Consider the following 26,646-nt stretch of genomic DNA (forward strand, 5'->3'; position numbering starts at 1 on the left):
TCTTTTTGGTCCAGCTGTAGGGCTTCTACTTTGGGGGACTTGACTGGAGTGATCCCTCAGCAAACAGAAGGTTCCCTTTCAGGGAAATTGCTCCGGTGTGATCAGACAGGTAACTTTGAAGCCATTGGATCATCTCCTCAGACATATTTGCAAGGATGCTGTCTCAGGCTTTCCAGAATACCTGCAAAACTCTCTTTTTTTCCAAAAAAAGAGAGAGAGAGAGAGCAAAGCCTCTGGAAATGTTGTAGGCTTAGGGGCTGGCATAGCACCTCACATGCCAGGGTTAGATTACAACTGCTGCCACCACTAAAAAAACAGCATAATTTGCGAAGGAAGGTACTGTATTCTAACATGGAATGCCGTTCCATTGAAAAGACTATCTCACCCAAATGCTGTTATTTGTGACTCCCAGGAGAAAACAGGAGCCTCGTGGCATCACTGCTCACAACCTGAGTTCTATCCCAACAGGCTCAAAGCTGATGCCGCCTCCCATTCCTTTGAGGTCAGTAAACTGTGCAGGGACGTGGTGGCGCTGCAGGTTAAGCCACAGAAGCCTCTGTGCTGCAAGGTCAGAAGACCAGCAGTCGTAAGATCGAATCCATGCAATGGAGTGAGCTCCTGTCGCTTGTCCCAGCTCCTGCCAACCTAGCAGTTTGAAAGCATGCAAATGTGAGTAGATAAATAGTTACCACCTCGGTGGGAAGGTAACGGTGTTCTGTGTCTAGTCGTGCTGGCCATATGACCACGGAAACTGTCTTTGGACAAACGCTGGCTCTACGGCTTGGAGACGGGGATGAGCACCGTGCCCTAGAGTTGGACACGACTGGACTAAATGTCAAGAGGAACCTTTACCTTTACCTAAAACTGAGCACACAGCTCACTGGTGAAGGGAGCAATGTGTAGGCTGCATAAACTGCCCAGTGGGTGCTTTAAGTTCTCTGAGGAGGTATAAAAGCAGTACACTTTGCTTTTGCTTTGTTTTGCTTTATTTGGTGGTTTCATTTCTAGACCAGCTATCTCTCAGTGAGGGAATCCAAGGCAGCTCATGATAGAGCAAAAATCTCTCATCACACGGTGGGGTATGTATGGAGAGAGTTATTTCAGATAACCAGGTGTCCAGACACCTATATACCATCCACAATCTCCCCATGTTTTGGGTGAACACTGAGAGAACTATCATTTTTTCCCCTTGCACAATTGGCTTAGCAAAGGAGCGGAATCGTATTAAGCTGCTTTAGAAGTAGAGATGTAAATCCTTGCTTGTTTTATCTTTTCACAGGATGATAAGTGTAGCGATCACCCTGCTTTGGCTCAGGTAGAAGATTATTGGCATGTACCAATGAGAGCTGTCGGGAGGCGGAGCCAGAGAAACGAGAAGGGAGGGGCGAGTCAGAGTCTAATTAGTTCAGTCAGAGAGAGAGAGAAGGAGAAAGTTTTTGGGATTTGAGGCAGAGAGAGAGAGTTTAAGGAGTGATTAGTCAGAGTGTGACCTGTAGTAATTAAGACAGAAGAGGTTAAAGTAAAATACTGAAACTTTGTATAACTTTAAGAAGGTGCTTAAGAACTAGTCCTAAAACAACGTGCAGTCAATAAACCTGTTTTTGTTTAAAAGTTCAGTACTGAATGGAGCTCAGTCTTTCATAGGAATTATAGGTTGATAAAGAGATCAACAGGTGGCATCGTGTTAAAGGGTGTGTCGGGATACCTTTGTGAGCTCTGTGGTTTGGTGAAAGAAGCCGGGGCCACGGGGTAAACGTCACAATACGGAATTACCAAAAAATATTATTTATTTTTTTTAAAATCCCCTCACCTGCAAGAGGGCAAAATATATTCTGCCATTGTCAAAAGAACACTTACTGTGTAAAACTACGACAGCTGCTGCTTTTTTGCATTGATTTTAAAATGAAGAACCTATCAGACAGGTGGTTTGTGCCCATTGTAACTATCAGTTAGGTCTCCTGTTCTCGCTTCTCAACGGAAAAAGGGCATTAATTTTGCACAGACTGCTGCAGAGGCATTTTGTACAAATTGCACCTTTAGGAGGGAAAAGTGCTTTTTGTTTTGCTGTCCCCTTTGGGATGGAAAGCTCAGTGGGTAAGGCCTCTGGCTGCAGAGCCAAAGATTGGGAGTTTGATTCCCCACTGTGCTTCCTGTGAGTAGAGCCAACCCATGTAGCCCTGGGCAAGCTGCACAGTCCCAGGGCATCCCCCTCCCCAGCAGAATGGGAATACTGCTGCGTATTCTGTACCTGGAAAACTCTGGAAAGGGTTACCATAAGTCAGAACTTACTTGATTGCACATGATGATGATGATGATGATGATGATGATGATGATGATGATGATGATGATGATGATTAGAATGGAAAATTCCTTGTTGAGGTGGCTTATTGTGTTGAAATAGATTAAAGTAGTGGCAAAGAAGGACCTCCGTGGGTATTTTTTACATGAGGGCTATAAAAACACAAAGATAAAGTATTTGGGGATGTTTTGACCACTTGAAAAGGTACTGCATGGATGCTAACCACAGGCTAAAGCTGATACTTAGAAATGCTGTTCTGAGATAACTATGCTTTTTTCCCTTCCCCTTCACTCTCTCTGTGTACATGCATTTATGCAGTCTATTGTACAATTATTGGACACTAGCAGGCAACATGTTGAGGGAAGCTTTTGAAGATATAATCTTAGTTTGAGCTCACTAGCTTAGCGAGATGGAGGCATAAGAGGGCCCTCCCTCCTTTTTCATGCATAACAATGGAATGCTCAGTGTCTTTAGATAATGCCCACCTGGCATGTATCCCTGAAGGCTGGAAAACAATTGTGAAAAGGTCAGACCAAGAAAGCTTGGTCTGTCAAAGATTGTAGGCTCTTATTTTGTTTTTAAATGCAAAAACAACTTACATGATATCATTCTGTTGGGGGGGGGGAAATATAAATATGTGTATCCTAGCATAATTTATCGGTACAAGCATCTATTGTTCCAAGCAGTGGGTATACCAGCATTTATGCGCTCCCAGGTGTCTTTTTATTTCATCTCTCTTTTTTTTTTTTGTCCCACCCAGTCTATTTTGGTCTTCAGAAGGAATGAAGACGTTGTCAGAATCCCTGACGTTTTCCTTTGGCAATAATTCAGTAAAGGAGGGTATTAAGAGTCCAGGTTGGAACTTCTAATCTGAGCCTCTTCAAAATTCAGGGGATTTCAGTCTAGGTTCCTTTGATCTGAATGGACTTTGAAGGTTTTGACTCAACTCTGGGAAAAACCAATTTCTGATTCTGCAGGGGGCTGCATCCCAAAACAGTATCATCTTTTCTCCCCCTGCCCTGGCTACTTATTTCCTTATGTGGTCAGGTGCTTAGCTAATCGTTTCCCGACCTAGGAAAACTGGAGAATTTTCTTTGGGCTGCATCTCAGAAAGAACGAACCGACTGATACAGCCTGGGCCAATACATGCCTCCGAACACTGTTAATCTTCAGATTGCAGATTTCTCTGAGTATAGAGAACTAGACTTTAGAAACCATGTAAGACAAAATTAGCTTGGAAAATACACGTTGTTTAGTCGTTAAGTCATGTCCGACTCTTCGTGACCCCATGGACCAGAGCACGCCAGGCCCTCCTGTATGCCACTGCCTCCCGGAGTTTGGTCAAATTCATGTTGGTAGCTTCAGTGACACTGTCCAACCATCTCGTGGAACATGGAATATTACAGTAACTTGAATATTACAGTTACTGTAATATTCCAACATGGAATATTACAGTAATGCAAAATGTGTCTTTGAGAGGAATCTTCAAAAATGCCTGTTCTTGTCAGGAAGGTGTATGACTGAAAACAAAAGGTTCATACATTAAAAAAATAAATAAATAAAATAAATAAGTAAAATGCAGATTAGCAGAAAGGGGAACAGAACAGACTTATAACTGAACACATCTGAAACCACCAGTGGGAAATGGCCCTCTTTTTTCGTCCCTTCTTATATCTTTTGAAAAGGCGGTAGGGGTATTCTGGAAATTTGCATCCATGAAATAACTTTTTCCAGTTCTGTGTAACCCTGACTAGCAGCAGACACCCATCTGTATTCTTCTCTGGTTTTATCCCCAGCGAGTGAAATTTAAAGCCACATGTCTGCTCTCCAATATTCTCTCACCATTTCTCACCTTTCTCTGCCTAATGGTAGGGCTTGCCTTACTGCTAATATTTAAAGAACTAGATACATCAGAACAACACTATGTTGAAACGGTTGATGGTGCTGCGGCTGTGGGAAGGGAATTTCTCTGGATTTCACTGCACACAGAAACTGCATCTTGAGAAGGCAACAAAACGGAACTAGAACCAGCAAGGGGAGTCTTGTGCCTCTAGCGAGATCCACCATCTTAAAGCAAATTCTACACTCAGCAGCAACAGCAAAAAAATGGTTCTTTTTATCTGTACTGCCTTTATAAGACAGGTGGCTCTTGCTATGCTCACTTCTTAAATCCCCCATAGCGTTTCATCAAATCATTTTCAAGCTGTTTTTTTGTTTTGTTTTTCTCTACTAAAAGATGTGACAGAGGAAGATGAGGGCCCAGCAAAGGCCTGAATCATAGGCTAGCCTGTGTGATACATCTTGATCTATGCATAAGTGGTCATGATAGTTTCAGGGCATTCAGACAATTAACCAGAATGTCGGTGTGTTTACCTGGCCACACAGATACGGGACCCAGAATGGCATTCATGGTGAGCTTTGTAGATTTTTGTCTCAGAAACAAAAATAAATCCTCTTACTTCGGGCCTAAGCATTTCCAACCCAGTTAAAACACATAAGAGCGCAGCTGTTTTGGATACAGTCGCAGAAGACCTATCCAGGCTTATAGGGGGAGCCTAAAAGTTGGCTGTGGCAACAGCAAAACTTCATCGCTGTTGTTGTCCCAGAAATGGGATCAGGGGTCTTCTGCATCTCAATCAAGAAAGGACACAAGACCCATATGATTTTGTGGCCATCGTCGAAGGACTGATGGCAGCAACGTTGACTATACGGCTGCTGATACCCCTTCTATGTATTTCAGAGTCATCAAACAACATTGTATATGTGCCTTTTCTCACATCCCAGTAGTCAGGTAGCTTTGACTACTCTTGGGTACCTGTTTTGCCCTGAATTTACAGATCTACTCTTGGGTACCTGCTTTGCCCTGGATTTATACCTTTTTTATTTTCCATCCCTAGAGGGATGTGGTGGCGCTGCAGAGGGACGTAGTGGCGCTGCGTGTTAAACCACAGAAGCCTGTGCTGCAGGGTCAGAAGACTAGCAGTCGTAAGATCGAATCCACGCAACGGAGTGAGCTCCCGTTGCTTTGTCCGAGCTCCCGCCAACCTAGCGGTTCGAAAGCATGCAAATGCGAGTAGATAAATAGGGACCACCTCGGTGGGAAGGTAACAGTGTTCCGTGTCTAAGTTGCACTGGCCATGTGACCACGGAAGATTGTCTTCGGACAAAACACTGGCTCTATGGCTTGGAAACAACGGGCATGAGCACCGCCCCCTAGAGTCGAACACGACTGGACAATAAAAATTGTCAAGGGGAATCTTTATCTTTACCTTATTTTCCATCCCTATGAGGTTTGCAGCTGGCTGGATAGCTGAATAGTTTAGATATCTGGCTATGAAGTCAGAGGTTGGGAATTCAATTCCCTTCTGTGGCTCCTGCTAGTACAGCCAGCCTGTGTGGCCTTAGGCAAGCTGCGCAGTCCCAGGATGCCCCTTGAAGAAGGGAATTGTGAACTACTTCTAAATATTTTCCACCTGGAAAATCCTGGAAAGGGTTTCCGTATGTCAAAATTGACTTGACAGTACAAGATTTTTATTATTATGAAGTTTAAACCAGATGCAAGAAATCTGTTGTCAGAATTAGCCCCTCTTCTGGACAATCAAGATCCAAAGGCCTGCAACTCAACTACTGTAGTTCCATTTTATCATTGCTCTGCCCATCGTTGGCTCGCGTTCTTCCTTTGCATCTTGCGTCTCCCCATGAAATCCCTCTGGAGGCAACCCTCACCCTGGAGGGATGCTCTTGAAAAGGAGCAGGGCAGGGGATAGAGAGAACGCCCCCCCCACACACACACACAAAGGTTAACCAGTTGTGCCAGCTGGGAACAATGGAGAGAAGGGCAGCTTTAAATGAAATGAGCTGAATATTTCATTCGGCCACTCGGGTTGCCTGCTCCAATTGCCTCTTTTGCTCGTCGGAGATCTTAATCTAAAGTGACAACAACATCAGTTTCGATGTGCGCCAGTCACACAGAACATGACTTCCTTAACATAAACACTATTTACATGGAGTGTCTGGCTAGAGCAGGGAGTTGGGAGGACGGCTAGCAGGCAAGGCAGAATTAACACACAGGCAAATGAAAGCTTGACCCTCCGAGGGCACCTCCCTGACACGTTTCAGCAGAAGGCAGCTTTGCTCTCCTGACCTTGCTTCCTGGAACCAATGTATGGTTTAAAAGCAGCGGGTTTCGTTTTCATCACTTAACTCAATGTATTGTGTTTGACTGGGCTTCATAATTCACATGACACAATTATGGAATATTTCCAAAGGAGTGTAACTGATACACACACACACACACACACAGACACACACAGACACACACACACACACACACACACACACACGATTATCTAGATCCCTCATTCCTTTTCTTTCTCTTCCGTTAATTGTGTTTGCATTCATTCCCCCCTCCTTTCTGTTGAGAGAAAGAAGCAGATCTTCGGTGTGTTGAATCTTTCAGAAGCACTTTCCTGTTATAGGAGGTGCAACTAAAAACGAATGTAGGGTGTTTTTGTTTGGTGTGGACTACAATGATGAAGTGGGATTCCTCCATGAAAGCTTGCAATAGGTTCGATTTATAAGTGGGCCAATAAAAAGTATCACCCATTCTTACATTTTTAAAATACAAACACAAGAGGAAGCGATGCCTTTATAGACCACTAAAGAAAACCAACCTACAATAGGTGAGCTTTCGTGAATCAAAGCCACTTTGTCAGGTTTATTTATGTATTTAAAATATTTTTACCCTGCCTTTCTCCTTGAAAAGGATCCAAGGAGGTTTACATACAATGAAAGACAATATTTAACTTTGAAATCATTGAGAATACCATGGTGGTTAACATCATGAAATGAAAATGTTTAAAACTATGAACAATGATCAAGGCGGCATCTTACAACATTAATAGGCAATAGTAAGGTAAAGACCAATGTGTACCAAAAAAAAAGTCACTCTGAGAAATGGAAAACACAAGTAGTACTAAAAATCCAGTCAAAACAATAATGTATAACAATCTATCTAAAAATCACACATACGTTTACTGAGGGAAGGCTTGCTTGAAGAGAAAAGTCTGCCTGGTTACAGAAGGACAGTAAAGGTCATAGAAACACAGAAAAGTGAAGTTGGAAGGGGTCTACAAGGCCATCAAGTCCAACCCCCTGCTCAATGCAGAAAGATGGGGCCAGCCTGGCCTCTTGTGGATGGGGGTTCCAGAGTCTGGGAGCAGCAACGGAGAAGGCTCTCTCCCATGTCCCCACTGGACACACCTGCGAAGGTGGTGGGATGGACAGGAAGGCCTCTGTGAAGAACTTAAAGTCCAAAGGTTCTTGGCAAGATGGATTTCATCAGGCATGTCTTTCGTAAATGTAAGTCAGGAAAGATGCAGACAGGACTTGAGTCGTTGTTTAAAAGTTACAACTGAGGTAGCTGTGGATTGGATCTCACACTTCAGTTCTTCAAACAAAGAGGCACAGGCCATCTTGGGGACCATACAGCCTTTTCGATGTTCTTTCTGAATGATTTATTTACAGATTAACACACTGAACATGGGGGTAGACAGGCACCCCGCGCTTATTTCCCATGCAGTGGTTCTGCTCTGTAAGCTACCATTATCGTTATGCAATCCTTAATATAGAAAACTCAGGCTGTATTCCTGTATCTGACAGCAACCATAGAGTAAACCTATTGAACTCAGTGGAGATTACTTCTGAGTAAACGTGTATAGGCGTGCACTGTCAGACTCTTGCTTTCTTCACAAGCTACATTTCAAATAAAACCATTTCAGATGAGCTTTCATTCAAGTACATAGGCTTGTCTAATGGCCATACCACCACCAATACTGCTGCTGTTACTGCTACTACTACTAGTAGTAATAATAGTAATAGTAAGAATACTAACAGTAATAATAACAACAATAAGAAGAACCTGCTATCAAGTCAATTCATACTTACGGTGACCCTTTCCAGGATTTTTAAAAAATAATCAGAACTTCAGGATTTATTAATGAGGATTCAGGTGAGTATTTCATAGCTGTTAAATCTTCCCTCCCCCAAACTAAAAATATCTTAGTTTAATACAAAAAAAGGTATGGTTGAAACTATAAACAAGTGATACCACCCTCTTCACTCAAGGCATTATTAGCAGAGTTTTCCTTCTCTGAAGGTTGCAGAGACACAGACATCACCATTGCTGCATCCGTCCGTCCGTCCATCCGTCCGTCCCTCCCTCCCTCCCTCCCTCCCTCCCTCCCTCCCTCCCTCCCTCCATCTATCTATCTATCTATCTATCTATCTATCTATCTATCTATCTATCTATCTATCTATCTATCTATCTATCTATCTATCTATCTATCTATCTATCTATCTATCTATCTATCTATCTATCTATCTGTTCGTCCGTCCGTCCGTCTGTCTTCTTTTTTGGGCAGGGGGAACTGGCACCACCAGTGTCTCGTCTCCTTCTGGAAGATGCTACCACACATGTGGCATGACGCTGAGGGCAGTGCTAGTCTTCTTACCCCTTGTGGCAGGTCAGCTTGGTTTGTCCCTGCATGGCTGAGTCATTGTTGTGCATGATATGTAGTCCTTATTATTGATGTGCTTATTATTGTCACATGCAGTCTTGTCGCAGAGTGGTGGCAGTGATGACTGGGATGATGATCAGCCCCTACCTCATAAATCAGACATTTCTTTCAGAATTCGGTGCAGATCTGAGCACTTTGCAAGTTATTGTTGTTATGCGCTGTCATATAATTTTGCACTTCTGACAACTCTGTGAATTAATGACTCAATAAAAGAAGACCAGAGTAGGATAATTAGTGATGGGACATTTTAGAGGTAATTAATTCAGTCCCTTGTAAGCTGCATTTACCCATGGAATTAAGGCATTGGGTTGTTTTGAGATCCACAACTGGGAAATTTAAAAAAAAATCCTTGTGGAATTCTGGAAGCTGCAGCCCAAGCAGATAACAGCTGAAACCCTGTTGTTAGTAATGACCAGAGCAGCCCCATTGAATCAATGGAACTTAGTAGGGAGTAAACTCACCAAATTGCCCCCAATTCAGTGGGCCTGCTCTAGTTGTGATTTACTACACTAAACAACAGAATTCCAGCCACTATTTTCCATCTTGGCAGAGTCCCACATCTTAACAACGTGCTCTGTGTACTTCATGCACCCAAATTATTTTGTCCTTCACCACTATTTTTTTCTAAACTAAAAAGCCCTGAACATTGCATGCCAAGAAACCCTACTATAATCAAAGGTTATATAGTAGGGTTTCTCCAGCCTTTGGAAAATTTGGTCTTTATTGGTTTTATTCTGCAAGATGATGTTTAAATAAAAACGTTGATCTAAAGATGGCTTTTGGAAACTGACTGGACAGAATCCTATTGGAAGTTTACACCAATTAGGTGTAATTGCAGAGAGCTGTAGGGGCAAATTGCCACCAATTAACAAGTTACCACTTGCATTCCTGGTTGCATGCCAAGTCACCTGATTGGCGCACAACCGGAATATGGGCAGCAACGTGTTACTTTGAGGCAATTCACTGCCACAATTTATACACTTACACGAATGCCGGTGTAAAGCCTCGGTAGGGTTATGGTTACTTGGCCATATTTTCTTGACAGCAACGTCTTAACTTACTGGCATTGACCATAATGGGCTTACAGTAATGAAATGAGTTATATTTAATAGAGGTTCTCCCTGAAACACCCGGATATTTTCTCCAATAGGTGTCTTTATTATGTCATTACTAATTATTAATGCATTAAGCCTCAAGGACCACACATTAACATATAATCATCATCTCACTAACATATAAAAATTAGATTAACTTAGACCAGTGCTTTCACATTTGAAATGACGACTGTCTATTACAAATAGATTTATTGAGGATTAACAACTCATAGAACAGTATCTGTTTCATGACTGCTAATCCCCAATGAGTGTTTTTTTTAATAATTAATTGGCACTTAACTAAGGGATTATGTTCATTGTGTGTCGTATAGGAAGCCATAAAAGGCTTCTATGGATGATTGAATGCCAAAAGGGAGTCATCTCATGATACAACATTGGAGGAAAAAAGATAAGGAAGGAGAAAAAGGAGGGGAGGCGTATAGATTTAGTTGTTCTACTGATACCTATTATCAAGTTAAACATTTTCACTTTGACATCACTGGGCAGTCAAAGCTGATACTCTTGTCTAGAGTTGTGATTTAGGCCCATTCACATTGCTTGTAGTGCCCTGGTGGAGGGCTTATGGAGTTATGAGTTGGGGCAGAGAAAGGGGAAGGGTGGGCAGATTATAAATGGAAGAAAGTGGTTGATAGAGGGAACATTTGAATGTTACATTCTATACTTTAGAGGGGTACCCAGTGTGGTGTAATGGATAGACTAAGGAGGCCTGGATTCAGGTCTGCCATTGAAACTCCGTGTAGGATGGGACTGGTAAAACCATTCCTTACCTCACTTACTTTGAAAACCCTATTAGGCTCACTATAAATCCATTCTGACTTGTTGACACAGAGCAGCCATTGTACAGTGGTAACTCGATTTATGAACTTAATCCGTATTTGAACGGCATTCGTACGTTGAAAAGTTCATAAGTCGAGGCAAGATTTCCCATAGGAATGCACTGAAAACTATTTAATCCATTCAGGCTGTTTTTCGTTTGTATGTCGAGTCATTGTTCATAAGTAGAGGCATTAGGAAGTAATGCAAAGCCGGTTAATCCGTACTCTACCACTAGGGGGAGATTTGTTCATTTGACCTAAGATGAACTTAGGTCAAAAAAGGAACAGGAAAGTTTTTTTCGTTCTTAAATCGAGGCTCTGTTCGCAAGTCGAAGCAACATTTTGCGAACGGAGCCGTTCGTAACTCAAAACATCTGCAAGTGGAGATGTTCGTAATTCGAGGTACCACTGTACTTCAGAGAGGAAGATTTTTTCCTTTTCATTGCTTGGCATGGACGAGAATTTCATTGCAGTTCTTTTTTTATTATTTTAAAGAATGTAGTAGATATCTCAAATTCTTCCCATCTGGGACGGAAAATATTTTTTTAAAAATTCTAATATGGGAGGGACTGAAAGTGAAATATGCCTCTGTCCAGGCTCAGTCCTTTTGAAGAATTTTGCAGAATTTACAGATTTGTTCATATTCAACGTGAGGAGAGGGGAAGAGGGTTAAAAGACCTAAATGCAGGGGAAAGTAAATCTGAGAGATATCCACGTCTCATTGCAAACACAATAAGTTTTTGATTGCCTCAGTGGCCAAAACCAGGTTTGTATTTGCCAGGAAATCCACTTCCTTCAGGTGATCTTGTTTTCAACTCTGGTCTCATACACTGGCCAAAATCTTGTTGCTTATCTTAATAAATCACACTAGTGTCATTTAGTGAGTCAACTCCTCTGTAAGTTTAATTGATTTAAACAGGCCTACTGTAACTGCAAGTACAGTGGGGTCTCTACTTAAGAACGTCGCTACTTAAGAACAATCCAACTTAAGAACAGCTCCATTTGCTAAATTTTGCTTCTACTTGAGAACAGAAATCCAAGATAAGAACAGGAAAAAAAAACCTTTCCTGCTCTTTTTTTAACCTTAGGTCATTTTAGGTTAAAAAAAAAAGTTCTCCCCCTAGTGGTAGAGTACGTATTAGCCAGCTTTGCATTAGTTCCTATGGGAACTAATGCTTCAATGTACAAACGCACCTCTACATAACAAAAAAACAGCCAGAACGGATTAATTGGTTTTCAGTCCATTCCTATGGGAAATTTTGCTTCAACTTAAGAACGTTTCAACTTAAGTACACCATTCCAAAACCGATTAAGTTCTTAAGTAGAGGTTCCACTGTAGTTTCTATGGACGGATAAGAGCAGATACGGATTAAATGGTTTTCAATGCATTCCTATGGGAAATGCAGATTCAACATAAGAACTTTTCAACTTGAGAACCACCTTCCAATACGGATTAAGTTCTTAAGTAGAGACCCCACTGTAATATGTTAAAATAAGGGCTTATCTGCATGGGTTTGTTTGGAGCAGGCTGGGTCAGGCTAACTAGAGTCATCAGAGGTCAGAGAGAGGTCTGGTAAGCCTTCCAGTGTGACCATCCCATCCAAATGGCATATACATCTCAAGTCATCCTATTCAGTCCAGCTTCTTCCTCTATTTATTTCATTTACCATTTATCGAAAATGTTTTCACCCTGTGGTTGTTGTGGGTTGTGCTGTCCTCTGAAGATGCCGGCCACAGAGACTGGCGAAATGTTAGGAAGAACAACCTTCAGAACACGGCCAAAGAGCCCGAAAAACCCACAAGAACCATTAGATCCCAGCCGTGGAAGCCTTCGTGAATTTCCAGCATAGTGAAGTGGCTTAAGAAGGATATTGGAAGATTAAACATGACTTCCTCTGCTCTGAATTCTTGAATTTTCTTTTCATGTGCACCAAAGGTCAAAAAAGCCAAGGTGACCTCCAACCCATGGTATAGGACAGAAGGAGAGTGGGGGGAAAGGAGAAGGAGGAGAACCTCTTCATGGCTGTATCTTATGATCTCTCAGATTATCCCTAACTAGTGTTGGACAGAATTGTGCATGCCACACAGCTTTACTGTGCCTTTTAAACTTCTTTGCAGTATAAGGGCTGGCAGAGGATGCTGCCCTATCGGCAGTGTTGAAGATAAGACCCAGCGGTTAACACAGTCAGGTTCTATGCAGAGAACTGCTGGATAGGTCAGTGGTTTAAGTCTCTGACTGTGGAGCCAGCGGTTGGGAGTTTGATTCCCCACGGTGCCTCCTTGATAGGGACTGGGCTCAATGATCCAAGGAGTCCCTTCCGGCTGTGTTCTAAGATGATAATGATGATAGACGGGGAATGGGTACAGTCTAGGGTTTTTTTTTTGCCTCAGGCAACAAAATATCTTGGAATACATTCCATGACATGCCAAATGCCAGTGGCTCATGGTTCAGATCCCACCATCTGGGAGAGGTGCACATGGTAGGCTGCCTCTAATGGGAACCAAGGTGCTGGGCGTGTGTATAGATCAATGCAGTCCTTATTGGCAGGCCAGCCAGTGAGTGTGTTGGCAGAAGCTTGCTGGCTTACCACTAGGGTGCACTAAGGCAGTACTTCCTAACCCTGGGTCCCTAGATGTTTTTGGACTGCAACTCCCAGAAATCCTGGCCAGCATATCTAGTGGTGAAGGCTTCTGGGAGTTTTAGTCCAAGAACATCTGGGGACCCCAGGTTGGGAACCAGAGCCCTAAGGATACTGTATGTCTATACATAGATCTCTGTATACTTAGATACCATTTGCTGGAAGAAAGCCATTTTACATTAACAATCCCAGCTAAATTGTACAGGCAGGTAGTGCAAAGAAACCTTTGACCCAACTCTGGGAGGCAGTGGAAGACAGGAGGGCCTGGCGTGCTCTGGTCCATGGGAGTCATGAAGAGTCGGGCACGACTTAACGACTAAACGACAACAACAAAATAAAGAAACCTGAGCAATCAACAACAGCAGCATCAGAGGCCAGGAAAAACTTGTACCAAGACATGGGTTTTAGAAGGTGTTTAATACTCCTCACATTTGCAGTGTCTCCAGCACTGTGACATATATTTATGTGTTAATATTCATGCCATTTTTTCCCAGTTGCAGATTAAAGTGGAAATGGGGCAGTGCAGACTTAAGGTTGAATGCATATGACATATGGTAGCGGCACAGACGGGAAGCAGACTGATTCGCTGGTTCCTTGCCGAGGCAACAACCCCTTTCATTTCTATTGACCGGTAAGTTATGGGGTGGAGGGACCAATGTCCAGTCACATAATTGTCAATGCAATACGTATTGCTCATGACATCCTCTGTAATACCTTTGGGAGTGAAAGGAAGACTGAGATTCTGAATGAGGGCAAAGGAAGGTAACTGGAGTCCAATCTCAATGGAGTCTAAACCTGCCTATTTAGGGTCAGCCCATTTCAAACTGGATCTGTATATACTGGCACACTTCCCCAGATACAAATACCTTGGAAATAGTTAGGAATGGATTATTTGGCATTTACTGTACAGTGGTGCCTTGCTAAACGATGATAATCCGTTCTACTGAAATCGCTGTTTAGCGAAATCATTGTCTAGCGAAAAGCATTTCCCCATTGGAATGCATTGAAACCTGTTTAATCCATTCCAATGGGGAAGAATCATCGTTGTCTAGCAAAGATCGGCCATAGGAAAGCCGCTTTGTGAACCACCGATCAGCTATTTAAATCGCTGTCTTGCAAAGCTTAGGTCCCGAAAACACCTGTTTGCGAGCACGGAGGGAGCTGTCAAAATCGTCATCTAGCGAAAATCGGTTTGCAAAGCAGGGACCAAACATTGTCCAGCGAAATTCCCCCATAGGAATCACTGTTTTGCGAATTGCTATAGTGATCACAAAAAGCCAATGTCTAGTGAAAAAAACTGTCATGCCGGGTAACTGACTAGCGAGGCACCACTGTACTCCCAAAATGCAGGAGCCCACTGCTGAGCTTGTGCCTGTTAAAGAGAAATAGCCAATCTGGGAAATTAAAAATTCCTTTACAGAGAAAGCAGGAAGAAAAATTTGGGATGAAAAAGCTTCTAATGCTCCCAAGTCTGCCTCTTTCTGGGTAGGAAGAGTAAGAAATAGATGTGACCTCAGAGAAAGAATGGAGTCAACAGTGGAAATCCTATTGCTTCGCATAGTCAGTTGCAACTGGTGTGGGCCCATTTGGATAAATGGAAGTTGCAGAGGAGCTGAGTTGCCAAATCCCCACTGATTCAACAGGCCTATCCCAGTGCAACTTACTATGCAAGCAACAGGACGTCAGCCCCTAAGAAGCGGTTTGCACATCAATCTAGGAAAGACTCACTTGTGCAGATGACTTGGTATCACATAACGATTGGCTCGTTAAATGATGAAACCGCTTAACGATGAAGTTTTTGCGATCGCTTTTGCGATCACAAAACAATGTTCCTATGGGGAAAATTTGCTTAACGATGATCGTTTTCCTGCTTCGAGAACCGATTTTTCACTAAACGATGTTTCTGAAACAGCTGGTCGGCGGTTCTAAAATGGCCGCCCGCTGTGCACAATGGCTCCCTGCTCTGTTTTCAGGGCGGATTCCCCGCTTTACAGGCAGCGAAAATGGCCGCCCCTATGGAGGATCTTCGCTGAACGTTGAGTTTCCAGCCCATTGGAATGCATTGAACCGGTTTCAATGCATTTCAATGGGCTTTTTCATTTCACAAGACAATGTTTTCGTAAGACAGTGATTTTCGCAGAACAAATTAACATCGTCTTGCGAGGCACCACTGTATTGTATCCAAAAGTTATGTTGTTGTTTTAAGTTATTATCCTGCCTGGAAACACTCCCTTTGCCTGTTTGTGAAGTTGGCTCACTGGAATGCTGCAAAGAAATCCATATGTTTCCTTCTTTAGAATAAGGCACAGAAACGTCACCACTGATAATGGCTTTCTTTTATGCTGCATCTTAGTCCAAGAAATCAGCAGCGAGGAATATAATCTGCTTGATCGTAAAATAACTTTTGAAAAGAGGTATGATCTGGAGTGTTGTAATTTGTTGGGATCCATTACATCACGGAATACTTTTCTCATCATATAAGCAGTTAATAAGTCTCTCTCCTCAGATGCTTAAATCTAAATTTTAGAGATTGGGAAAAGACACAAGAGGGGAAACAGGGGCAGCCGTAGAATACAGTATAAAACTGTCCCCTGTTTCTCCTTCCCTACCTGGATAAGAGGTAGTTGGGCTTGGTTATCCATACTTCGATAACCTCTAAGCTAGACTTGTCTGGTTTACTGTCTTTAGAGACTGTTTGGAAATTATACTTTAGCGCAGAGCGTGACTGCTAGTACCAACAAGGGCTGAGTGTTTTATGATCACATTACAACCGTGTTATACCAGTTGTGTTGGCCCATCCACCTCCTCCCTTTCACTTCCTCTTTTAATTCAAACATCAGGTCTGAACCTTTAAAACCCTATGCATCTTACGACTGTACATTGCCTATCTCTATGTGTACTTGTATGTATTTTAGGCTCTTCAATAAAGGACCTCTTGTTGATACAGGTTACTTTCTCAGTTGTGACCTTTTCTGCCCGGACGGATTCACTTGGCACCACAAAGCCCATTTTGTTTTCTCCGACTTTCTAGAATGATAACCCTGTGGCTGTTCTATGGTGCTTTTGTCATTGATGTGACTTTTTTGCTTCTTTTTTGCATTCATATTTTCATTGTTTTATTCTCTCTCCCCCCCCTCCCTAAATTTTCCCAGGAATATGATTGAAAGGCAGTATAAAAAAAACTCTACTAATAAAGGAACGAACAAATGCATTTGTTTTGATTAGTGATAAAGACAGATGACTAGTTTGTCATTAAAACTGACATGTGTTAACTTATTTATTATTATGTGCTGTCAAGTCAATGCCAACTTACAGCGATCCTGCCATGGTTTTCTAGGTATATAAAGTTCTCAACACATGTTAAGAATTCTTTGAACGCTTTTTGATCTTTGTACTGTTTACTCTTGCTGCTGGTTTTCATTTGGTTTGGTTACATACTCCATTGTTTTAACCTCTTGCTGACATTTTAATGTTGTACCATTTATTATCATTGTTATGGAGACTTTATATTATTATCTTTCTCCTTCACCCCCATGACCAGAGGATACGCTCGCTTGGGGAGACCTGCTTCACAGCCCGGTCAGAGAGAGCTTTCTCCTCAGTTGCCCCCATATATTATGGAATGCATTTCCCTCAAGAGTTTTTCTCAGCGTCATTGTCACTGCTTTTTAAAAGTGTTTGAAGACATATTTCTTCAAACTGGCCTTTTAAACTCTTCTGATATTTATTGAGTTTGGTGACTGACTTTTGAGTATCAGTCTTAGTGTTTAATTTCTAATAATTTAACAATTTTGTTTGTTAATTTGCTTTTAGTGCTGTCTTCAGCTGTCTGGAGTGCTTTTTTTAAGCAAAAGCTGGATAAAATTGTAATCAATCTATCAATCAGTCAGTCAATCAGTCAGTCAATCCATCCATCCATCCATCAATTGTTATCATCACCATCTATTACAGAGTTTTTACTCTCACGGACTGGAGAGACTGTGGATTGTTCTACCTCATGTGCCAGAATGACTTGGCTAACTGACCTTGTCCCGTAAATACTTTTATTTGAGGTGGCTGGGTGGCACAATTTGTTGCTCTGCCTCAAGCAGCAATATTTCTTGAGCTCAGCCTGCCAGGTTCACCACTGACAAAGATTGTGTGGATTGAACTGACCTACATCTGATCCAGCCCCAACTATTTTTATGTAGAATACATTGTTATGTGAGTGGGGAGTATACCGTATTTTTCGCTCCATAAGACGCACCTCTCCATAAGATGCACCAAATTTTTAGGAGAAGAAAACAGGAAAAAAAATCTTTTTTCTTCTCCTAAAAATTGGTGAGCCTTATGGAGAGGTCCGTCTTATGGAACACACCCTAGGACCCTTTGGAGGCTCAGCCAGCCCCCCCCAAGGCCAGAGGGACTCTGGGACTCTTCTGAAGCTTCCCAAGCCTCAAAAGAGTCCCAGAGGTGGCGATTTTGCCCCCTATGACCCCCTGGGGGGGCTGGCTGAGCCTCCAAAGGGTCCTAGGGTGTGTTCCAGGACCCTTTAGAGATTCACCCTCCCCCCGGGGGTCAGAAGGGGCGAAATCACCACCTTCTGAGACTCTTTTGTGGCTTGGGAAGCTTCAGAAAGGTCCTAGAAGCTGGCGATTTTGCTCCCTCTGGCCCCATGGGAGTGAGGGGAGCCTCCCAAGGGTCCTGGAAGGCAGACTCAGACCCTTGGGAGGCTCACCCCACCCCACCGCAGGGCCAGAGGGAGCAAAATCGCCAGCTTCTGGGAATCTTCTGAAGCTTCCCAAGTTTCAAAAGACTCCCAGAAGGTGGTGATTTCACCCACACTGACCCCGTGTGGGGGTGGGGGGAGCGTCACAAAGGCCCAAGTGAGCCTTCTAGGACCCTTGTGATGCTCCCCCCCACGGGACCAGCGGGGATGAAATCGCTGCCTTTGCTCCATAAGACGCACCAACTTTCCACCCCACATTTTTTTGGGGGGGGAAGTGTGTCTTATGGAGCAAAAAATACGGTATTCTGTATGGAAGAAATCAGAGATAGTTTACCATTGTTCAGAAAGAGGCGAGCGGAGCCATTTCAAGAGGGGGGCAGCCTGCCCTTTCCCTTTCTAACTGAATATGTTTACATGTGTAATATAAATAACCTCGAAAGTCTTCTAATAAATTTCAGAAGTTATTTACATTACAAATGTGTTCCTTTAAACCCTTCCATTTCTCAGGAGTGGTATGTTTTGACAGAACCGCCTTTATGAAATTATAGATTGCACAAACGGAGCAAGATAGAAGTCAGTCATGGGGGCACAGATTCGTGCGACTGGATGGGGTTACGTGCTTCCTTCAGGATGCTATTGCCCATCCAATTTGAAAATGAAGGAATTGCAGGTACCAAATGGATACAGAGATCCTTCCATCTGGCTTGTGTGTGTGTGTGTGTGTGTGTGTGTGTGTGTGTGACAGAGAGAGAGAGGTGTGTATGAGAGAGAGAAACTGATAGAGAGAGGGGTTTGTGTGTGTGTGTGTGTGTGTGTGTGTGTGTGTGTGTGTGTGTGTTTGAGAGAGAGACACACACAGAGAGAGAGAGAGAGACAGAGGAAGAGAAAAAGAGGCTGACTACAGAATGACCTGTTAAAACTGGGATGGAGAGTCAGTCTAGAATTCATTCATTCATTCATTCATTCATTCATTCATTCATTCATTCATTCATTCATTCATTCATTCATTCATTCATTCATTCATTCAATTTATATACCACCCCATATTGCAATACACTTTCTCGGCATTTTCCACCAAAGCATATAAAAGAAAGAAAGAATAAATAATAAATAATATACAAATGAAAATTGACTATCAGTCACTCAGTCAATAAAACCACAGACTAGCTAACCTATGTTTAAATAAATAGTTTAAAACAATTCGATCCAGACACTCAAGATCATAAGATCAACTGTAGGAGTCATCAATTCCCCCAATGTTATTTAACTTCTACGTAAAGCCACTGGGGAAGGTCCTCAGGAGATTTGGAGTGAAGTGTCATCAGTATGCTGATGACAACGCAACTATCTCTCCTTTTCCACCTTTGCAGTGGATGCCATCCAGGTGCTCAAGCACTGCTTAGCTCCAGTATTGGAGTGGATCAGGGCTAACAGGCTCAAACTGAACCTGGACAAGACTGAGATTTTGTTTTGGGGATACTCCAAAAGGTTGGGGGCAATCATCCTGAGACTGAATGGCCTTGACCTCCCATTTAGGGACCACGTTCATTATTGGGGTGATCTCCTGGACCTGGCTTTTGCTTGGGTCTCTATGACTGTAGCCATGTCCAAATCAGCCTTTAACCAGCTGAGGCTTATCATCCGTATCTTGACGAGGGTTCCCTCAGGACGTTGGTGCAAGCGTTGGTCATCTCTTGGATCAACTGTTGCAGTGCTCTCTACGTGGGGCTCTCCCTGAACCTTACTCAGAGATTACAGTGGGTCCAGAATATGGCAGCCAGTCTGGTGACTGGTGTGAGTAAATTTGAGCACATCGCTCCAGTTCTGGGCTGCCTGCACTGGTTACTGGTTGTGTCCCGGATTAAGTTCAAGGTTTTGACATATAAGGTGCTCCACAGTTTGGGACCACATGATTTGTCAGAGCGTCTGACCCCAGTGTCATCTGCCCAACCCATCAGATGCTCGCAGATTAGGCTCCTCTGGGTCACCACCCTAGGTAAAGGTTCCCCTTGACATTTAGTCCAGTCGTGTCCAACTCTAGGGGGCGGTGCTCATCTCCGTTTCTAAGCCAGCGTTTTGTCCAAAGACAGTTTCCATGGTCATGTGGCCAGCGCAACTAGACACGGAACACCGTTACCTTCCCATTGACATAATACCTATTTATCTACTCGCATTTGCATGCTTTCGAACTGCTAGATTGGCAAGAGCTGGGACAAGCAACAGGAGTTCACTCCGTCGCGTGGATTCGATCTTACGACTGCTGGTCTTCTGACCCTGCAGCCCAGAGGCTTCTGTGGTTTAACCCACAGTGCCACCACGTCCCACAAGTCGCCACCCTAAGGAAGGCCCCAAAGCCCTCTACTAGAGGCAGGGCCTTCTCTGCAGTGGCCTCATCTTTATGGAATCAGCTCCCAGAGGAGCTAGGCCTGACTCCATTCCCTTTTGATATTTGGAATAAAACTTAAGACCTTGCTTTTTAGGGAAGCCTTTCATACCGACCCAGGTTGATATTGTGCGCATCTCCTGTCCTGCTGCTTTTGTAAATTGTTTTGCAACCATTGGGTTTTTATATTGCGAGTGTTATTAAGTGCTTGGTTGTTTTGACATGGTTTTAACCTGCTGGATAAACCACCCAAAATAGTGCTCTAGCACTAATGGGGTGGTATATAAATAAAATAAAATGAATAAGGACTGATTTTTTCACCGTTGTGTTTCTATTTCTCATATTTTTATTACTTCTAAAGCAACAGAGGTATGTATGTGTGCGTTTTTTGTGTATGAGTTCTATACAGTATTTATATTAGTGACAGACTGAGATTCGGCAAGGATGGATATAATATTACTCCTGTTGCATTGTTTTCCAAATATGTATTGTTCAGCACTTGGAATGTAACTTTAAAGAAGTTTGTTTCTTCAAACACAGTACAGTGTTCGAAAACTGACCCAATGTCATTAGTCATTTCAGTGCTGAAAAATGTTAAATTTGTTACAGCAGATGTTGTGCTTTTTCATTACATTCCACTTCTTAAAAACAAACACTTTAGAACTGAAGAGAGAAAGGCACAAAACCTGGAAAAAAATTATTTCAAAATGGATCTAAAATATAATGCCTTGAAATGCCCTTAAAAATATCTGCAAGTAACTAGGAAATGTTATTTTCTATACCAGTAAAGTAATTTTTCCTGATTTTTCTTCACTGTGTTACTCTTGAAATGTATATTTGTTCCAGCTATGTTGTCGATGACAAGTGGCAGGTAACGATGGTACTTGTAACTCATTACTTCCAAGGCAGGAAAACAGGGAGAGGGAACTGGTGCTTCAAGAGTTATGCAAGTAAAGACAATTACTGTATATAAAGGCCCCACAAACATACAAAATGAGCATATCAAAGGGAAGGCTACCCATAAAAGTATGAGCTCCTTGTGGACAAGTCAGTTGTCAGCAAGGAAGGATGCAGTTCCTTCCCTTGAATTCCAAAATCTTTACTGTGTGAATCTTTAGAAAGGGACCAGTCGTAGCTCAGTGGTAGCATATACTGTGCATAGGTCCATTCCCTGACAAACTTGTAAAGTGGTGGTCGTTCGACCAGATGAAGTATAAATGCAATAAACAAACAAACAAACTTGGAATCACAGGGGGCCATCATGATGTCCCCACAGCCAAGGAGAGGCTGGAAATGAAGGCAACTGGCTCAGACCATATAAATAAATGTATTCCAGCCATTTCCGTATTCTCTGGGAAGTGGTGTTTTGTAATGCAAATAGCTCTTAATTAGCTGTTCAAGAACACATGGACATATGTAATCATTTGCATTCCAGTGGGAGAGGTTGCAACAATATATTGTCCCTGGAAGAAATCCATTTCTTCCCCAGGCCCTTGTGAAGATAGTAGCTAAAGTCAGAGGGAACAGGGAAGCCTGACAGGGTGTGGATGATGTGATTGTTGTTGTTGTTTAGTCGTTAAATTGTGTCCGATTCCACGTGACCCCATGGACCAGAGCATTCCAGGCCCTCCTGTCTTCCACTGCCTCCTGGAGTTGGGTCAAATTCATGTTGGTCGCTTGGATGACACTGTCCAACCATCTCGTCCTCCGTCATCCCCTTCTCCTCTTGCCTTCACACTTTCCCAACATCAGGGTCTTTTCCAGGGAGTCTTCTCTTCTCATGAGATGGCCAAAGTATTGGAGCCTCAGCTTCAGGATCTGTCCTTCCAGTGATGTGATAGTCCCTGCTAATCTGAAATTCCTAGAGTTTACACCCTGTGAACACTGGCACTATCATAGCGCTATCTCCAGCTAAGATCAAGAAAGACTATTATTTGAAACGTTGGAAAATCACTGCTAATCAGTAGAGTCAGACCTAGGCAGACCAATAATGTGACCTCTTAGCTTTCTACTTTCCGATGTCTAATGTAAGATTTCTTGCTCATATGTAACAGCAGTTAGATTGCTGACTGGGCCTGGTTACAGGAAACACACAACCCCCTTGCTACAGCAGCTCCACAGGCTGCCAATCAGTTACTGGACACAGTTCAAATTGTTTTAACCTATAAAGCCCTAAATGGCCTGGGTTCAAGCTACCTCAAAGAGTGTATCTCCCATTATGACCCAGCTTGGATGTTAAGATCATCAGCAGAGCCTTTTTCTCAGTCCCACCACCTTCACAGATGCATCTGTTTGGGACAAGGGAGAGGGCCTTCTCTGGTGCTGCTCCCAGACTTTGGAACTCCCTCCCACAGGAGGCTGGCTTGGCCCCATCTTTGCTATCCTTACACAAGCAGGCAAAGACCTTCCTTTTCAGGAAAGCTTTCCTTCAGTGACTGGCTACACGAATGACTTTAAGATAGATCATTATGCTTTACTGCTTTGACCAGATTTTTAGTGCTACTTGTGTTTTCCATTCTTGTGTATTCCATTTCTCAGAGTGACATTTGTAAAACTTTTTGTGTACTTATTGATCTTTGCCTTCATATTGCCTATTAATAATGGAAGATTCCTCCTTATTCATTACTTGTAGTTTTAAATATTGTCTTTTAAGGATGTTAACCACGGTTGTATACTCATTATTTTCAACTTTAGATACTGCCTTTCACTGTATGTAAGCCACCTTGGGTATTTTTCAAGGGGAAAGGCGGGGTAAAAATATTTTAAATAAATAATATGCCCAGGATGAAAATACTATCCCCAGTTTTTAAGGAACGAAGCTTTTGTGCCCTAAAACTGCAACTCTTGAACATAGAAAAATTACATGGAACATAGTAAATTAACTTTTTTTTTTTTTGCAAATGCTCCCCCCCCCATGTATTTTTGCTTTCCTAGGGTATGGTACAATAGGGTAGCAGAGAGGACTCCTCTACATGAATCAGCGTGTACTGTCCAAGCAGAAGGGGGTCTGGAGCAAAGGGAGTGCTCAGAGCGGTAACTATAACACAGCTGCGCTCTGTTTATGTTTGAGCTACAATAAAAAAAGAGCTATAAAATCGGAGATGTCAGAGCGCCACTTTGCTTTATTTATACAGTTTCCTGTGAGCTCTCTCACCCAGCGCATTCATCTCCCTTGCTCTCCAGCAGGAATGGGGAAAGATTAAAATATCACAGCTCAAAATAGGAGTCAAACGGAAGGAGATTCATCATCACCCTATTACCGAAAAAGAAAAGAAAAAGAGGAACAAGAGAAATATGTAAAAAGGTTGATGCTGAAGTCAGTTTATCATTATTCCTCCTAGGAGGGGACAGTGGATGTTGGGGGAAAGCCCTAGAAATCTGAGGCTTCCCTGGAGTGAGTAATATGTTACGAAAATAGCATATTTAAAAAACCCCTAATTTGTTGCTTTTTGGGGTTTCCCTAAGCTAGAGACAAAAATTGTATATGTGTGTGCGGATGCATGCATGCGCGGGAAGTGAGATGTATGTGATGGCCAAACACAAAAGAGTGCCATGCAACCTTAATGACTAGCAACTTATATTTGGCGTGCATTTTGGTTCATTATAACCCCCTCTCTCAGATGCATGGAGTGCTACAGTGCATAACAGTTTACAGCAAACAAAAGGTATAAATAATAACTAGAATCTTAGAACTGCAGAGCTGAACGGACCCTCTGGATCATTGAGTCCAGCTCTTGTCAAGGAGGCACAGCAGAGAATCAAACTTTTAACTTCTGCCTTCACAGTGAGAGATCTAAACCACTAAGCTATCTAGCAGTTGTTTGACTTTTGTTGTTGTTGTTTAGTTGTGTCCAGCTCTTCGTGACCCCATGGACCAGAGCACGCCAGGCCCTCCTGTCTTCTACTGCCTCCCAGAGTTGGGTCAAATTCATGTCAGTAGCTTCAATGACACTGGCCAACCATCTCATCCTCTGTCGTCCCCTTCTCCTCTTGCCTTCACATTTTCCCAACATCATGGGCTTTTCCAGGGAGTCTTCTCTTCTCATGAGATGGCCAAAGAATTGGAGCCTCAGCTTCAGGATCTGTCCTTGAGCACTCAAGGTTGATTTCCTTTAGAATGGATAGGTTTGTTCTCCTTGCAGTCCAGGGGACTCTCAAGAGCCTCCTCCAGCAGCACAATTCAAAAGCATCAATTCTTCGGTGGACAGCTTTCTTTACGGTCCAGCTCTCACTTCCATACATCACTAAAGGAAAAATCATAGCTTTGACTATTCAGACTTTAGAGCACCACAAAACCTTTTGGGGGAATGGCAAACCACTTCTGAGGATTCCTGGAACTGTGCAGCTTGCCCAAGGCCACATAGGCTGGCTCCTCTGAGATGCACGGTAGGGAACTGAACTGCCAGCCTCTGATCCTGCAGGCAGATACATAACTTACTGAGCTATCTAGGCAGGTTATCTGCATTACAAATACTTTTTTATTGGGTGTTTGTCCATCAAGCCTTTCAAAGCAGTGTGTAATATAGCAGATTTTTAGCTACAAACCAGAAGTGAGACTATAATACGAGACAGGTGAAGCAAACACTTAATAGGATGTGGAAACAAGGGCTACCTATCTTAAAACCAGCACTGCAAAAGTTAATGGATAAGCAGGTCACATTTATGATCTTTAATATCTATCCAGAACATTGTTTCCCAGACTTGGGATTCCAAATGTTCTTACATCACAACTCTCAGCAGCCCTCGCTAGCACAGCCTTCTGGAAGTGATAGTCCATGAACATCTGGGTGGCCCCCGTTTGGGACTCTGAACCAGCAGTTATAGGATGTTCAAGAGAGCATAACAGATATGGACTATACTTAAATTCCTTAATCTAGAACCATAAAGAAGAAACGGTAAGGAAGGCCTGCAATTTTTGTAGCCAGCGCATCCGAGATATATTCTATAAGCGTTCTTCCTCAAATAACCAGTGAATCCAGTCCAGATTAATACTTACGTAAAACCCAAGGCCCTCCCAGTCTGCTGTATCTGTTTAATAATCCTCAATGTTCCACCAATCCTAGACAATGAAATCAGAACTGTCTGCTTGCTATCAGTTACATTTTTAACCAAAGGTCTTCCTAATGCCAATTGGCTGACACTGACGCTTTCCTGTCTTAAGAGAATTGGTTTGGATATATTTAGTAACAGCCTTAATGCTGTCTAGACGGCATATCAAAATGACCGCTAATGCTACTCTTTCTTTAAAAGGACAGACTGGGAGGGGGGGGGTCAATTTATCGTATTTGCAATTAATTTTTCTTTCTTAAAGCATCATCAGCAGAGGAGTCCTTTTGAAACGATGGAAGATCAGTTGTGCAAGAGGTCAAGATTAGAATGTGTATGTATATGTATATATACATATATATGCATGTGTGTATGTGAAATACATATATGCATGTGTTTATGTGAAACATAGTTTTTGTATGTGTGGGGGGATGCTTCTAGTTGTCCTTAAGATCTTGCAGAAGGAGCTTGCCTGTAGATCAAAGCATTCCCTGTCCTTGATCTGCTCGATCCAGCTGTTAAATGAGCATTTGTACCCATCCAACATTTGTGTTTCCTAGTTTTGCCACTCTATTATTCAATAATACATATTTTGAATTCAGCATTCATGTGAAAGTGCCATTGCTGATGAAGTGGTTTGACAGCACCTCTTAATTGCTATTGGCAGGGCTTGTTGGCATCTTTTCAGCAAGATCAGCTGCACAAGAGGTCATCTGCATTCTACTCGGTACCAAAATGTATATGTGTGTGTCTTCTCCAGCCTGCCATTTAACTTGAAATTTCACCCTGTATAGTCCCAAGAAGGCTCTGCTACATGCTGTTGCTCAAAATGTCCATTGGCTGTAAGTTCAACATGTTGGCAAGGAAGGGCTGGTCTCTCGTCTTCCAGTCCTGGCATAAGAACAAACTGTAGATCTGGAAGAGATCGGCAGTCCCACAGAGCATGCTGTGGATAGTGTTTACCAAAGGCAGATTTTTCATAAACAAAACTAAAGTGTTAACAGCATCCTTGGAGCTACTGACTCACTTTGCATTGCATGTCAAGGACTTTGTTCGCAGCTTG

General features: G+C 42.7%; 1 protein-coding gene across 4 annotated transcripts in view; it reads left to right on the plus strand.

Moving 5' to 3' along the window:
- The window catches only part of SOX5 (SRY-box transcription factor 5), a 918,192-nt gene that overhangs the window by 121,565 nt on the left and 769,981 nt on the right, over positions 1-26,646 (plus strand). For all 4 annotated transcript variants that reach the window (XM_072999722.2, XM_078376420.1, XM_078376419.1 and 1 more), the window contains exon 2: positions 13,941-14,077. In XM_072999722.2, coding sequence (XP_072855823.2) covers positions 13,998-14,077 — 80 coding nt within the window. In that variant the 5' untranslated portion in view covers positions 13,941-13,997. The remainder of the gene's footprint in view (positions 1-13,940; positions 14,078-26,646) is intronic.

This window comes from Pogona vitticeps, chromosome 5 (genome assembly GCF_051106095.1).
Source record: "Pogona vitticeps strain Pit_001003342236 chromosome 5, PviZW2.1, whole genome shotgun sequence".
NCBI lineage: Eukaryota > Metazoa > Chordata > Lepidosauria > Squamata > Agamidae > Pogona > Pogona vitticeps.